The sequence below is a fragment of the Boleophthalmus pectinirostris genome, unplaced genomic scaffold (genome assembly GCF_026225935.1).
Source record: "Boleophthalmus pectinirostris isolate CB_2022bp ecotype Guang Dong unplaced genomic scaffold, ASM2622593v1 HiC_scaffold_4, whole genome shotgun sequence".
In the NCBI taxonomy this organism is placed as follows: Eukaryota; Metazoa; Chordata; class Actinopteri; order Gobiiformes; family Gobiidae; genus Boleophthalmus; species Boleophthalmus pectinirostris.
In genome coordinates, this window is record NW_026571353.1 from 9,462,637 (window position 1) to 9,478,235 (window position 15,599).

A 15,599-nucleotide genomic window follows, 5' to 3' on the forward strand; every position below is an offset into this window, starting at 1 on the left:
ACTTTGAGACTTTTGGCTGTGATGTTGTTTAGACAAGTGAGAGCGTTTTTGACTCGGAAATAACACATGGCAGAGATACTGAGAGGAAGCAGGAAGCCAACTGAGACAAGAACACAACCGATGATGAAGAAAGAGTTGGTCAGAGACACCTGGCTGAAGCTGTGACATTGTGTGACTTTTCCCTACTTTAGTTGCAGGAACACCAAATCCATAAACCAAAGAGTGTGCTATCAGGAAGAGCCACACTCCAGCGCACAGCTTCATGATGAAGCTTTTGTCTTTCATTCTGGAGCTCTTGTTGAAGTGCACCACGGCTTTATACCTGTGAAAGCTGATCAGAGTGAGGAAAATAGTGCTGCCGTAGAACTGGGAGCTCAGGAGAGCAATAGTGACAGTGCACAGCATCTGTCCAAACAGCCAGTCATTCCCCATGGCAAAGTAAACAGCAAGAAGTGGAGTGACAGGAGCACCCAGGGCGTCGCTCAGAGCCAGGCAGAACTGGAGGATGGTCCCAGCGCTCCATGATGACATACGGCAGCAGAAGACCCACAGACTGAAGATGTTAAGGAGGAAACCCATGAAGAAGACCAGGCACATGAGCACAGGGATGGACATGTGCTCAGCAGAGGGCAGGCAGATCCCAGAGTCACTGCTGTTGTTCATACTGAAGAAGACAATAATCCAACCTGGAGAGAGATGGGTATTTATAAATATAATTGTGTAATTTATGGAGTTTGAAGGATTATGGAGTTTTTGAAGAAATTTTGTACAAAATAGGTGTAATTTCTAAGAATTTTAGTCGGTTTTAGAAGTTTCTTTAATTTTTTTTTTCCAAAATCCAATAAATTTTTTCATTGTGATGACAGTAACAGTCTCTATTACTATTTCATTCAGCAAAGAGGGAGATATTTTCAAGGGACAAAATATGTATTTTCCAAGACATTTGGCCTTTTTCAAATTTTCCAGGATTTCCAGGATATGTGGAAACCTTTACTCAAGGTTCATTTTGTCTTCAGTTTTAAACTGATAAGTATCAGTTCTTTTTGTCAGACTTTTTAATCTGCTTTACATGTTTACTTCATGTAGTCTTCCTGAAGCTTCATGCGATGGCATTCGTGTAGTAGTATTTGGTTTATTGGTCTTTCGAAAAAATAGACTGGATAAAAAAAGATGACTTAATGGCGAACATATTAATACGAATATTTTAATACCAAAATGACAATGCTCCAAAGCCTCCTATAAAAAGAGTGCTATGCAGTATGTTTATCTCTTATCCCTGCTTATTCATATTATGTCACTATAGTTTATTGCGTGTCCCCTTAGAGAACAAAATGTATTGTGTTGTGTGGTATGTTCTATCCTCAACGTCTTGAGGGACTATAACTGCAAGGCACAATGTTGACTCCTGTAAGGTCTTATAATAACCTCAAGTAAACGGAGCCACATGACTGGATAATGGCCAATCAAAATATTCACATTAGACAGGATGGCTTGAGGATTGGTTTCTGTTAGTTTTATGACATCTGCCAGCATATGTGACGATAGCCTAAAATGGATCATACACTCAGAGAAGCTCAATATTCTGTAACTTCAAAATTGATCTTTGGTAAGTTTAGATGCTTGGATGTGCTATGAAATTTTTTACAGAGAGTAAATGGTATTTTGACCTTCTATTTTAAACAGTAGATGAAGCTTAAGCCCCCTACTCTCTGACACCTTCTCCGGGACTGCATCCCATATGTGTGATAAGGTATAGGCTCCTTCAGCCATCGAGATCCACAAACTTGGTCTGAGGAGCATACATCAAGATGAGGAAGCATATACGAGTCCAGCAGGGCACCTCTGGTCAATGATCAGATTTCAGAGCTGTCAGCCAGCCATCCATTGTGTGTGACCCACAGCGTCTCATATCTGCTTTGTGCAGTTGCTGTTTTCCTGTTGGTTTTATCAGGCCAGACACTGGATTTTCTGTTTAGATATGTGTTTAAAAATAGTTCCTAAAATAGTACCTGTATCTCCACAACATGAACACTGTGGAAAAGACAGTTCTAGCCTTGAAAAACAGGTAGCGTTAGAGCCGTTTAGTCCCTGTGGTGATGGCACAACATGCTTAACATACAAACTCATGTCCTACAGGCTCTGTGCACAATAGTGCCCGCAACCTCACTGTTAGCATCACTACTTCCTGTTTTCCTTTTATCTGTGTGGTTTTTGCTGGGTTTTACTAAAATGAATAACTAAAGATAAGGCGGTGAACAGGAAGATGTCAATGACAACATGTTAAAGAAGTACACAAATAAAAAGAATAGTTAAGCGAAGGACACTACTGTGTTTAGAAAGAGATGTTTGTGTCTCAATGCTAACACTAATGTTACTGCTAATTATGTTAAGACATAATAAATATTTTTTAAAACGACACAAGCTGAAGTATTCCACATACAAAGCATTCAAAAATGTTTCATTTTTATATTTATACATATAAAAACTCACACATTGGACATTTCTGTCACATTTTTCACAATTTAAAAAATATTTTAACCCTTTCCTTGACCAATGCTGCCCTACAAAGAACGCACAAACTGCCCTGACAGTTAAACTGAGAAAAATGTCCTTAAATATATGACATTTATGTGATATATATGACAGTGTGTTTATGTGAGACTGTATGATGAGTTAGTATTTATCAATCACAACCACCACCACTTTCACCTTTTGACCTCTGAATGTACAGTTAAGTACAAAAATGAGGTCTGAGAAAACATATTTGTGAAAGTTAAGTCTTTTTGTCCCATTGCAGAATTAGAGAACTAAGTATGTTGCAGTATGAGTTGTTTGTTAGTTACAACATTTTGAGCTGCAGTTACTGAATCACTGAAGAAGCTGTCATTAATGCAAATTTCACACCAAGATTTCTTAAAAACAAGACAGAGGTGAGTTATAAATACATAAATACATAAAACAGGTGTTTCTGATGGTGCTCTTTGGCCTAAATTCAATTTTGACAAAGTATGCAGTTTTTCCTTAGCAGGGCAGTATATGCAGCCAAAACTTCATTATTTCGCTTTAGATCAATCGCTAATGCTATCATCATTTTTTAAAATACATTTCAAATTGACTGAGCATTTATATTTTTATTAGTCCTAGAGGTGGGTCAAAGATTGGCAGTAACATTGATTTTCACAGTATGGTAGTTTTTCTGTAGTGGCAGATTAAAAAAAGGGCGCCATTTACCCTATTATAATACATATACTTATATTTTTACATTTTACCATTTTTATCAGTGGTATTTCCAATATAAACAGTAGGTTTCTGGTCTGCTTCAATGTTTGAGTTAAAGTGCAATGAAAAAGGTTCAAAAGGTTTTTCTTGTGGAAATCTTATCAAAGTTCTTAAATATAAAACAGCGCTAAGAGATTTTAAAAACAATTCTTTCATGTTTTGGTCCCGGATATTATCGTCTGTGACAGAAAGGGTGATCCCTCATCCCCCATGTGCTTTTTCTTACACTTAAACCCAAATCAAACACTGAAAATTACTGACAACTTATTATTTACATTAAAAGTAAAAAAGTTGTAAAAATGCAATAAAAAAAAAAAACATGTTTAATACGTCACATTAGCCATACAACTCAAAATCTTTATAAACTAATACTTTTACTGCCATTTGTAAAAGCATGCAAGTTCATAAAGACCTACCTGTGTTGCTCTGAGGTGTCAAACTGGAACTGTCTGCATTGAATGATTTCACATGTTAAAGTTAAAGCTGTCACAGGAAGCGTTTTCAGAGAAAGAAGAACACACAATTGTCATATAGTGATCACTTCTGTTGACACAAAATAAAACAGCAGATTCACTAATCTGTGATTTCTCTCTAAACATTACTTGCATATGGTTAGATGTGCTATGGGCATTTTTAAAAGGTATGAAATCAGTCAGTTTAGTATTACTAAATTATTTATTTACAAGTATTTCAAAAATGACACTGCCAAAATGTCACACAGTAAACCAAATAATATGAACAGATCCATTACAGTAATGCAAATGTAACAGTAAAGAAACTGCAGTTGGATCAAACAGTGTTCAGTGGGGCACATTTTCTCTGAAATCAAAGTAAAGCAGGGGGCAGTGTCTTCTGGAATACTCACTATTATAATACAAGATGAACCAAATTGGCAGACACTCCAACCTTAAGAAAAAAATAAAATAAAATCAAACATAAAGGCCACTTTTGGATCAAGGGTGAACATAGAACAGACATTACCAAAATATGAAGCTATATGTATCAGATGAATATAGGCTTACAATTCAAAATAGACAGATGGATTTTTACGCTTTAAAACAAAAGTCTAAATGTACATGTCCAGTCACAGTTTATGGTAATGTCTCTTTCCACATGAAACTAAGGATTTCAAGTAAGCCAGTGTTCTTGAATTCATTGTAGGAAAGGAGAATCTATGTTGAACTCTAATCATATATATTAAACTGGAAAAAGTAAATCCATTTGAATGTCCCTTACACTTCAGTGCGGTGTGGAGGGGGTGGAGCTGGAGGGAGGCACGCTCACTGGGTGCAGCCCCAGGTCTAAAGACGGCGGCTCATCGGCTGCAGGTGGGCTCTTCTTCTGGGCTTCGAGTTTCTCCGTCAGCTGGGCGTACAACTCCTTCACCGGTTCACTGCACTGTGGAATGTCAGAAGTTTTGATTTTGCCACCCAATTTTTATTTTGTTTTAACTTTATTTTATTTTAAAGGTGCACTGTGTAACTTTTCATTTGGAGATCTGCCCTTCTGGTTTCTATGGATATGTCATTGCTCTGCTTAGGGTGTTCCACAATATGGCATTAAACAGATCTACCTTACATTTATTCAATTACAGGTGGTATTATGGCTCAAAAATATCTGTGAGCGGGGTTGCCTCTCCACAGATCTGATCTAACTTGTTCTGGTGTGGTCTCCATGAAGATAAAAAGGTTTAATGCCATACTCTGAAACATGCCAGACGAAGCAACAACATCTTCATGAAGAAAAGCATTTGACGGACCCTCCACCAGAAAAGTTACATAATACACCTTTAAGTCAACTACATTACCAGTGAAAAGTTTGGACAAACCTTCTCATTCATAGTTTTTTTTTCCTTTATGTTTACTCCTCTCTACACTTTATATACATACTGAAGACATCAAATGTATGATGTAGCAAAGAAAATAACTCAACAAAACATTTTTTAATATTTTTTATTCAAATCCTCAAAATAGCCATCCTTTGCTTTGTTGACAGCACTGCCAACCCTTGACTTCTCTCTGGCTGAAGTCTCACTCTTCGCACTTCATAGATGAGCCTTGTCAAGGGTCAAGAAATGCCAGGTTTCAGTGCGAAGGGTGTCTATTTTTTAATTTTTTTTAACAATTTATTTTTTGTTTGCTACAGTCCCCATGTGTCCATTCATTGTTTTCATGCCATCTACAATGCAAGAACCGGTAATAATGGAACTAAAGGAGAAAAATAAATGAAAAACTTTTGACTGGTAGTGCAGATATCATACCTAGAAGTCTATTAACATTTTTTTTTTTTATTATTTCAAAAGATACTACGACACCACAAACACAAACACTGTTCCTTTGATGTTAAGTTTATCTGTAGTCAGGTTTAGGTGTTTTATGTTTGAAGAGGAATACATTTAAATATATTAATGCATAAAGGAGAAGTGTTCAAGACCCATAGGAGATCTTACAGTCATTTCTGTTAGGCAATCTGAAATGTCTGAGTCAGTTTGTGAAGTTCGGCATCATTGCGTGAAAGCATGCTTTTAGTGTGTTCAGGTCAAAGATCAGGACAGTTTATTTAGAGCCAACCTGTTTAGGGGGCTCCAGTGTCTTCATGAGGGTCTCCATGTAAGAAGGCAGGACTTTGTGGTGAAGGTGAACCAGCATTCGAAGAGTGTGTCTGTGGACATTCTCTTTACTGTAACAGAGGAGACAGCAATTAAATAATGATAATAAAGGCTAAAATTAAATGCACAAATTAAAATTAGTGGTTCATAGACGTTACACATAACCTTGCACTATCTTAACCTTGCATAGCGCTAAGAATCCATCTTGGTGTATGTATGTAGGTAAGAGCTTTATGCATTCATGGACAGGGAAGATGTCTGTGCAAACAAAAGTTATATTGTTTAGCTTGTTCTGCTGTTGTGAGGCTTTAACAAATCAGATTCAAATAGTCATCATGGCACTCTGCTTTTTCCGCAATCAGTTTCAGTGAGAGCCATTTCAGACTGATAAATTGTAGAACTCAATTCAGAGTGCTACATGTATGGGTAGGGTAGTACGACTGAGATTATTTGGAACTACCATACCTGGCCAACTACCATAACTACCCACGGTCTAAATTTGGTTTAAAAAAAAATAAAAAGATTAAACGATTGTTAAAATAGTTTTGAATACAATCTTATATTTTACAATGACGGTTATAAAAATCTAATGAAAAATTACCTTGTGGGACATTTATAGAAATGCTAATTAATGTACAGAAATCAAATAAATGGTACTTCTCTGGTATTGAGAAAAAAATAGAAATAACTGAAATAAAACATTGTGTTTAACTACTATACTTCTAGGCATTAAATTACTCAGCCCTAGTTCTAAATGAGTGGTAAAGCGGAACTAGCAGACCAAGTATAACACTATTGTTTCAATTTTCACATTTATGGAAAAAAGTGTCAATAAGAAAGTGTGTATGTATGTATGTATGTATGTATGTATGTATGTATGTATATGTATATATATATATATATATATATATATATATATATATATATATATATATATATATATACACACACACACACACACACACACACACACACACACACACACACACACATATATATATAAAATTGAGGTCACCTTGAAAATGATGTGAGTAAAAATCCATCAAAGACAACAGAACAGAAGTCTTCTGTCCCAAACTCATCTGAGAGGAGGGTGAGGTGCCCGGTCAACAAGTGTAGGAAGATGTCCCCAAACGCCATGTCATTGTATGTCTCCACTGGAATAAAACACACAACTTTGTATAAGAGAGATGAAGCTTACAAAATAAAAATACCTTCTGAGAGTCTTGTATCTTAAAGTGACTGTATCAGATTTTTTTCTTTGTAGCTGAGCAAAATTGGTTTTACCCTAGAACAGATATGTATAAGCAGCTGTAAAGGTAGAAATGAGCCTGTTTTGTACTGGCTGCATCTATTTATAACACGTTTTATTCGCATAGAATCCAAAAATGCTCTGAAAAATTGTGAAACATGCTTATATGATAAGATTGAATTTTGAATTAAAACAATTAATTTTTCAATTAGTTTTTGTGGTTTAAATCTGCTCTTGGGTTTTTGTGTCAGTGGTATAAATTAAGTTTTAATATTATCATTACTTCAGCAATATATCACATTTCAAAATTTGTTATCATGATGGGCTTAGCTCAGAACACACATGGTAAATGAGGAATAACTTTGGACCACTGTAAACTGTTTAAAAAGGTTTTTTCATGCTTTTGAGACTGTAAAAATCTGGTACAGCTGTATAGTAATGTACAGTAATGTATTACTACTGTGGTGGATCCCTCTGCCACCACTCTATAGTGTCAGTATTATTTAATTTTCATTATTATTTACATAAAGTTAATTACACTACACATAATTTAATTCCGTTATTTAGACTTATGTTCTAATTTGAGTGCACGCATTTTAGTTAATATAAATCTAATTTACTTACACTTGTTCTTTTTTGTTTTTTTTGAGCACCGGATGGAGGACCCTGGGAGAGACCATCAGAACTCAGCAAAGGGGGGAGCACTATTTAGTTTTGTTTTACTAAGTTAATTTGTTTAGTTTGTGTTAAGGTCATGTTATTATCACTTATTATTTTCTGTATTATAATTATTTGCTTTTTTGTTTACTTTGATTAAGTTATTGGTTTAGTTAGTTAATTAGTGTAATTCCTCCCTCTTGTGTTTAGCTTTAGTTGGTCCTCAGGTATATTTAAACACACCTGTTCCTTTGTCTGGTTGGGTTAGTTTTGTTCTGTTCAGTTTGATTTTGAGTTAACAAACCCAGTTGGGCCCAGCTTTTTTTTGTTAATAATTTGCCTAATTTGAGCCTTTGTTAAATTATATCTTTTTTGGCTTTATTAAATTTAAACTTATTTTTATACCTTGTCTTTGCCTTTCTGTTTGGTCCACTACAACTACATGGTACTATATACATTACTATACAGCTGTATAGTAATGCAGTAAGTAGAGCTAATGTAATTTACTCCTCCCCCCTTGCTGGCTGCACCCCCTCCTTGTCCAGCCAGTGCCCAGTCTGCCCAATTTAAACAGCCATTGCAGATACAGAACTGCTTCAGTTTGTGTTGAGCCTCTCCTGCTCCCCAGCACCCCCTCAGCTTCTCATCCTGTCATTGTCCCCTTTACTTTTCCACCTCCTATGTCTAGGCTCCTAAACCTAACCGGCCACACCCTTCATTGCAATGTCTTCTACTGGGGTCTACTACTGGGTTCAATAAAGCTTATTTATACTTTGTGTCTGTCTGAGTCTCTCCAGGTTGAATTGTAGTATGAAGCTAAAACTAAGGGAAAGAGCTGAACTGACCTAAAGAAGGCAGGAGTCTCTGCAGAGCGTTCTTGTTTCGTAGTTTGGCGATGTGCAGTACATAGTAAAGTCCCTATCTCACATGCCACTCTGTTGTCCTGCAGGTACCTAAAAAAACATGAACTATTCAAAATGTACTTTATACACGTTTTTCCTCTTGTAGTTCATGTTTGATCATTGAAATTGGATCACTCATTCTGTTCATGTCTTTGTTACTTGGTTTTTCCGCTCACATAAGAATTAAGTACCAAAAGCTTGTGCAAGTTTCTGTGAATATCGCTGTCCTGTCACAAAAATTGTACCAGTAAGATTTAAGATGTAGGGTCATATTGATAATGTGCAGTGACATCACAGTGGGGGTGTTCTACCTGTATGCCTATAGTGCGAATGTTCAGCAGTTAACATGGTAACACTATGCCCATATTAGCAATAACTACCAAAAAAGGCTTAAAGATTGTCTGAAAAAATAAAAAATAAAAATTATCGCATTTTCAGGAGTCTGATCATTATTGTATACATGGTGCCATTCAGGTGTTTGACTTACAACAAAGTGGTGAGAGTGACTAACTGAAAAAACTCCTAATACTAACTAACTTGACTAAGTTATTTGAGAGAGATTTGTTTAACAGGAGAAAGCAGCTCACCTGTTGTAGTTTCAACTAAATCAGTTCTTTATGGTCAGATTGTGTTAAACAAAACTCAGATTAGTCCAGTTTGAGTAACAAAGCTTCAGAGAGAGCAATTCCTACATTAGCATCACAATTATTACATTTAGAAAAGGGTTTACTGGGATTACCCTGCCTAAAAATGGCATGAAGTGTTTACTAATTGAGATATTTTTGGTATCTCAAGTAAAAGTTTGTTATCTTGACAGGCTTGATTGTCATTGATAAATAACCACCAACGACACTAAATGACATGTTTTTAATTTGTACTCACAGATACTATATGGAGTTGTCCATATTCATTTATTTTTCATTAATTTTGTTAATTTTTCTCTTGTGTCATTTTGCAGTAGTATTAAGATGCAAAACACAGAACCTGATAACAATCAAGTCACTTTTGAAAAACAGTGGCATTTTGTGGCTTGTATTTTTTTCACACCTCTATGCAGTTCAGACAGAGGAAGTGACATGGCCAAGGTGTTGAAGTTCTTTGCACGATACCTGATAAAAGCGTCTGGTAATGCAGTGGGATATGTCAGCGAGCTCTTCTCTTCACTGGGCAGCTTCTGTTCGACAACGTAAATATGGTCGTCCACAACTACAGACATCATGGCCGGCAGGAAACGTGTCACTACCTCCAAATCCTAATCACAGAGACACAGGGAATATCAGGAGAATAATGTTTTAATAATGATATGCTCATTTTGACATAGCTAGTCACCAGTTTAACTTATTGTAACCTATAACCTATTGATTGTGTTTTGACTAAACAAGTACAAAACCTGGACTAAAATTGAAGAATAGACAAGGTAGGACTAGGGTTGTCAAAAGTATCTGGACCACATAGTAATATTAAAGAAAGAAATAGGATTTAATGTTGAAAATATCATTCTGTTGTCTAATTAAAGAGTTTTTAAAAGAAAAAATATTATTATCATAGTGGTATAGAGATCGGTAGAGAGTATCAAGCCTATACCTTACTATGAAAATCAAGTTACAGTTTTAGAAATTTCAGTATGACAACTACAGGTAAGATACAACATAAGTCCAAACTGTAAATTGGATAAATGAAAACCTTTGAGGAAAAACACATTAGATTTAGATAGACTGGTATAAACTCTAAAACAGGATCAACCCAGGACAAAGCTAGCACTAAAGCCAACATAATTGCAGAACTTAAGCAAAATAACTAAGAGGGACATGAAATGAAACGAGGTGACTGACCAGACGAGGCTCTTTGAAGACTTGGCTGTCAATCATATCCCACGCTCCTTGACCTAAAGACAACATCCTCAAGAGAAGCATCAAATCGGAACTGTCCTGTTAAAGTAACAAAAGCAACAATCAATCCTTTCAGTTAAAATAGGGCATGACAAATCAGTAGATCATACTATATTATATTCACTATTACCACTGAATTAAATTTAAAAGGAAAGAGAAATCATAAATATAAGTGCATATGACAGGTTTTCATGCTTTTGTAAATATTACTTAATTTGGTGGGATAGTACTTGTGGTAAATATGTAAATATGCAAATATGTGTCAGTTTTGTGGGGAACAAAGTTGAGAAGAAAAGTACAAAAATACAGGAAGTATCAAACACCTCCCCCTGTATCATTAACACCAAAAATCTAAAACGGGGGACAAATTATGCACAAGGAAGGTGTAATTCAACCAAACAAAGATGCTGCCAGATAACAGTTATGCAATTGCTAGGAAGTATTAAAAAAAAAAAAAAAAAATGATAGTCAGTTTTTCAACAGTGTAATAAGTTGGTGCATCTGTGAATCTATTTTATACACATTTTATAGTTTTTATGCTTTAACTATAACTCACCCTGGGTAGTGCATCCTGACTGAGCAGCTCCTGTATGTTCTTAATGATACTCAGCACCAGAGTGTTACAGGCAAAAGGGTCACACAAGATCATGGACAGATCTCTGATGAAAATAAAATGATATATGTTTAGTTTAGATAAATTCATGTTTTTCATTTTGTCCATAAAAATAACTGACTTACCTGAGGACCTGCTCCTGTCCTTTCTTCACTCCGTCCAAAATGCCTTGGAGCTCTCGGGCTCTTCTGCCATTAACAAATTTCTCCCTAATACAGGCGTCAAGGCACCAAGTGAACTGTAAGAACAGAATCCCACCACAAAACATCACAGATATGTTCTTTCAGGCATTGAACAATCATAAAGAAGCCACCTGGCCCTTCCTTCAAAGCTCCTGCAATCTAAACCTGTATACATCTCATTGCACATCTATTCCTGGATTTCAGATGACACCACAACCATCTATAGGCCAGTTATATTTAAAGGTGCACTGTGTCACTTTTCTGTGGAGGGTCCGTCAAATGCTTTTCTCCATGGAAATGTCATTACTTTGTCTGGAATGTTTCACAGTATGGTATTAAATCTTTCTATCTTCGTGGAAACCAAACCAGACCAAGATACAGGTCAGATCTGTGGAGAAGCACAATCAGAGAGCCAGTATTTCTAGATATTTTTGAGCAGTAAAACTGCAGTAAATGAATAAATGTTAGGTACAGTTCTTTTAATGTCATACTGTGAAATATTCCAGGGAGATCAATGACATTTGCAGTTTTTTATTGTAATACAGTGAGTACATGGGTCTAGTCAGTAATAGAAATGATCAGGTTCAACATTTGTGACTTGATCTTTTGGCTAGTTCATATCAAAGCACAATATTATCAATGGGAAACACTGGTTCTTGCCCCCCAGCTGGCAGTAAGACATCATCCATTATAGAATCTGAACTCAAAAAATATGGTCGTCTTGACTATTGATTTCATTTTCTATCTGCTTACTTTATGGCAGGGATCCACAGTGCAGATCTCGCTGATGTCCAGGTCGTGGAGGGACATGAGCAGTTCAGCTCGGAGCGTGCAGTAGTGAACGTTTCGAGTTCTTAGAAAAAGAGTCCGGAGAAACTGCAGCACCATGTCATAAAGCTTCACGTTCTTTCCGATCATCTGGGTCAGCTTTAGCACCACCTACATGAAGAGAACATTTGAAACAATGCAGCAAATCAGACAGTTGGACCTCTGACAAAAAAAATGTTAGATAATGTTGTCATATTTTGTAAATTGCTGGCTATCATCTCGTCACTTGTTATTAAATAGTGGGCATTATACTTCTATGGGGTATTGATTGCAAACACATAACATATTTAGATCACCATGTTACCTTTTATTGTTTAAAAAAATGCTATATTCGTTGAAAATAGCATATTAAAAAATAATTAGTCCCTATCTCCTCAGAGCGCAAGCACATTTACAATCAACGCTCATTCTGCTAATGAAACTGCTGCATATCACATCAGGTTTGTGAAGTTGTGATGCACTGTTTTGTATTCTGCTTTTGTATATTTATGGAGAATTGCGGTGCAGGAACATGGGTCATTTCTATATTTTCTGATCTGAGAGAGAAAAACATTCAAATCTTAGAAGAAAAAGCTGTTTGACTCTTACCTCTCCTTGTCGTCTAGTTTTAGGTGATGGGCTGAAAAAGTTGTGGAGGATGGAGAGGTCACTGCTGAACAGGGCTGACTCCTTCTCCACGATGTACTGCTTGAGAAGAGGTGACACCTCATCTCCAAACAGTGCCTGGTTGTCCTGCCAGATCTGTCTCTTCACTTCCACCGCACACACTTTATACAGCTCTTTGTCTGCCATTACCATCTTTAGCTTTTTCTCTGGCACCTATACAATCAGAAAATGTGTTACTTAAAACATGATTGCATATTTGCATTGAAAACATTATTTTATTTACAACATTTAGCTCAATAGTTTTTAATAAATATTATCTGTTTAAGTGCATCATTTTTATGTCAACTTAAAGCTACAATATGTAACTTTCCGGAGGTGGTACATCACCAGCATGTTCCTAGAAATAGAAAGTTAAAATCATACCTTGTGTAGCTAGATTTTATGAAGTTTTATTCCATACTGTAAATGATTAAAGGCAAAGGAACAACATTTCTATGAAAAAAGCAGGAAGAGGCCCTCCCCCAGCAAACCTGGAGTAATAAATTATGGATGTTTTAATTTAAGTGCAATAAACAATGAAGAAAATAAAGCTTTTATTTTAATATAATTTTGGTAAAAGCTTTACATACATACGATGGTTTTAATATAATATTAACTATTTTAAAAATCAAATACGTCACAGTTTGGATGTTATGTTTAACTGAAAAGTACTGTAAGTATTTAGAAAATATTTTATTAAAAGTTTCGCTGTTACAATCTTTGATAGTTAATTTTTTATACCTTTGGAAGATGTTTGAGCACTTGCATCACCACTGGCTGAATAGAAGGCATTTTCACCAAAGGAAAGCTCTTCTCCAACAACTCCTCCAGTTTGGAATATCTGAAAACACACAAACAAAAAAATAGCTTTCCAGTGTCTCATCATTTGTAAAATCTGACCTCCATAGCCAACATTACCGGTCCTCCTCTTTTCCCTCTGCGATAATGGCCACTCGCTCCATAAGGTTTTCACGCAGCTCGTCAAACACAGACTGGTGAAACTCCAGCCGTGGTATCCCATGAAGGTCCAGAAATGGGAGAGCAGACTGCAGAGTGGGCAGCAGGATGCCATTTTCCATCTGTCAGGAAAGGAAAACAAACGTGAAACAGTGTAAATTAACACAGTGGGTCTAATCAAAAGTAGCTGCAGTAACAGACTGCAATTTGTAAATATGAAAAATTATTCAGTTAGTAGATAATTGCGATTTTTCTAGTTATAAAAATGATAATAAGAAAAATAATGAGAATCTTTGGAAGTAGAAATAAGTAATGTATTTTTTTAATGTTGGCTTTTTATGTCACCATATAAGTCAGAAAGTACGATCTGGACCGTGGGCAGTGTGAAGTGTTGAAATCATAGTGTGGAAGTTATGCGTAGTAAAAAGGAGCCGACAACTTCTCACATTTTAGACACAAAAAATCGTGTGTGGCTTTTTTAACTGCACTCACAATTCTCAAGAAACGGCTAATAACGGTAAACAGAACAGCGTGCCTCAAACGTCAACGGGTCTTAAAGGGACCGCGACTATACTGCATACAGAGCACAAACCCAAAAACTAAACACTGAACATAGGTAAACATGTAATTAATATATCTCCAGTTAGTGGTGAATTATGTATGTAATATGTATGCTAAACGCAATACAATAGTTAATTTTATTTATTTGGTTCCTTACTCCTCTGTTCTTCCAGGTATGTTACCACTAATGTGTGACAATGTCTTTTGATTTACTGTATTGAATGACGCTAATGCTAACACAAATTAGTTATTTAATCTAAAGTTATACAAATGGAATACCATAAAAAACATGTTAAGTATAAAAGTATTTATCAGTAAGTATTTATCAAGTGATCAAACCTGAAACTGGTCGATAGGTTTCAGTGGCTCCGTGCAGTTGGTGAGAGTTTCCTTTAAATCCTCTCCGTTGGAAATCCCGAGCTCCGGAAGCCCCGCAAACATGTTGCCCGATAATTATTCACCCAAATAACAACATATGCAACTGCGCCTTGTATGTGATCTCCAGTGTGAACGTTAAACGGCCCGAAAGTGTCCCGCATGCGCACTGGAGGACACGATGACGTCAACCGCAGCGAGCGTGATCTATGTTTACAGAATTTGTCCAAACATGGACGCGAGCATTGAGCACCTGGAGATTTTAAAGTTCCTCTCGTACAGGAGCCAGAACATGAACAACTTACATGTTTTAAGGAGGAGATTGAGAAGGAGAAGGACGAGGTTTTTGGCCATGGCGTTTTATTGGACACCGGCAGCGACGTCCGTTGAAAGGAACGTGTGGATGCAGAGATGTAGCAAAGAGTGGTGAGTGGCGATGTGCTTCGCTTCAGTGACACAGAGTTCATTAACAATTTTCGCCTACTTCAGCGCAGAATAGTGACGTCTGTGGCTTGTTGATAATGCGTGGATGAATGAGCTTTGGCCGTTCACACTGAAGTCGCATGTCAAAAGATTGGATATGTATCGTTTTCAGGACCACATCCGAGGCTGCGTTCAGACTGCAGACTGAAGTGACCCAAATCCGATTTTTTGGCTTCTATGTGACCTGTATCTGATCTTTTAATGACAGTCTGACACAGATCCGATTTTTTCAAATGCGACCCAGGACACTTGATATGCAGTGTTGTGCATGAACGAGTTCAAAAGAACGCGTTCATTGAACACGTTCATTTTTCAGTGAACTCTGAACTGAACGCAACACTTTTGTAAATCAAGAACTTGAACGTGAA

At 36.5% G+C, this 15,599-nt stretch overlaps 1 protein-coding gene across 1 annotated transcript in view; it reads right to left on the bottom strand.

The window, feature by feature from the left end:
* Positions 1–14,816, bottom strand: part of LOC110154666 (negative elongation factor B-like) — a 31,299-nt gene extending 16,483 nt beyond the window's left edge. Inside the window, exons 1-9 of the mRNA XM_055162098.1 lie at positions 14,713–14,816; positions 13,774–13,934; positions 13,597–13,696; positions 12,799–13,029; positions 12,136–12,321; positions 11,326–11,438; positions 11,144–11,246; positions 10,531–10,626; positions 9,808–9,950 (exon numbers count right to left, since the gene is read on the bottom strand). Coding sequence (XP_055018073.1) covers positions 9,808–9,950; positions 10,531–10,626; positions 11,144–11,246; positions 11,326–11,438; positions 12,136–12,321; positions 12,799–13,029; positions 13,597–13,696; positions 13,774–13,934; positions 14,713–14,814 — 1,235 coding nt within the window. The 5' untranslated portion in view covers positions 14,815–14,816. The remainder of the gene's footprint in view (positions 1–9,807; positions 9,951–10,530; positions 10,627–11,143; positions 11,247–11,325; positions 11,439–12,135; positions 12,322–12,798; positions 13,030–13,596; positions 13,697–13,773; positions 13,935–14,712) is intronic.
* Between the last annotated feature and the right edge of the window lie 783 nt (positions 14,817–15,599).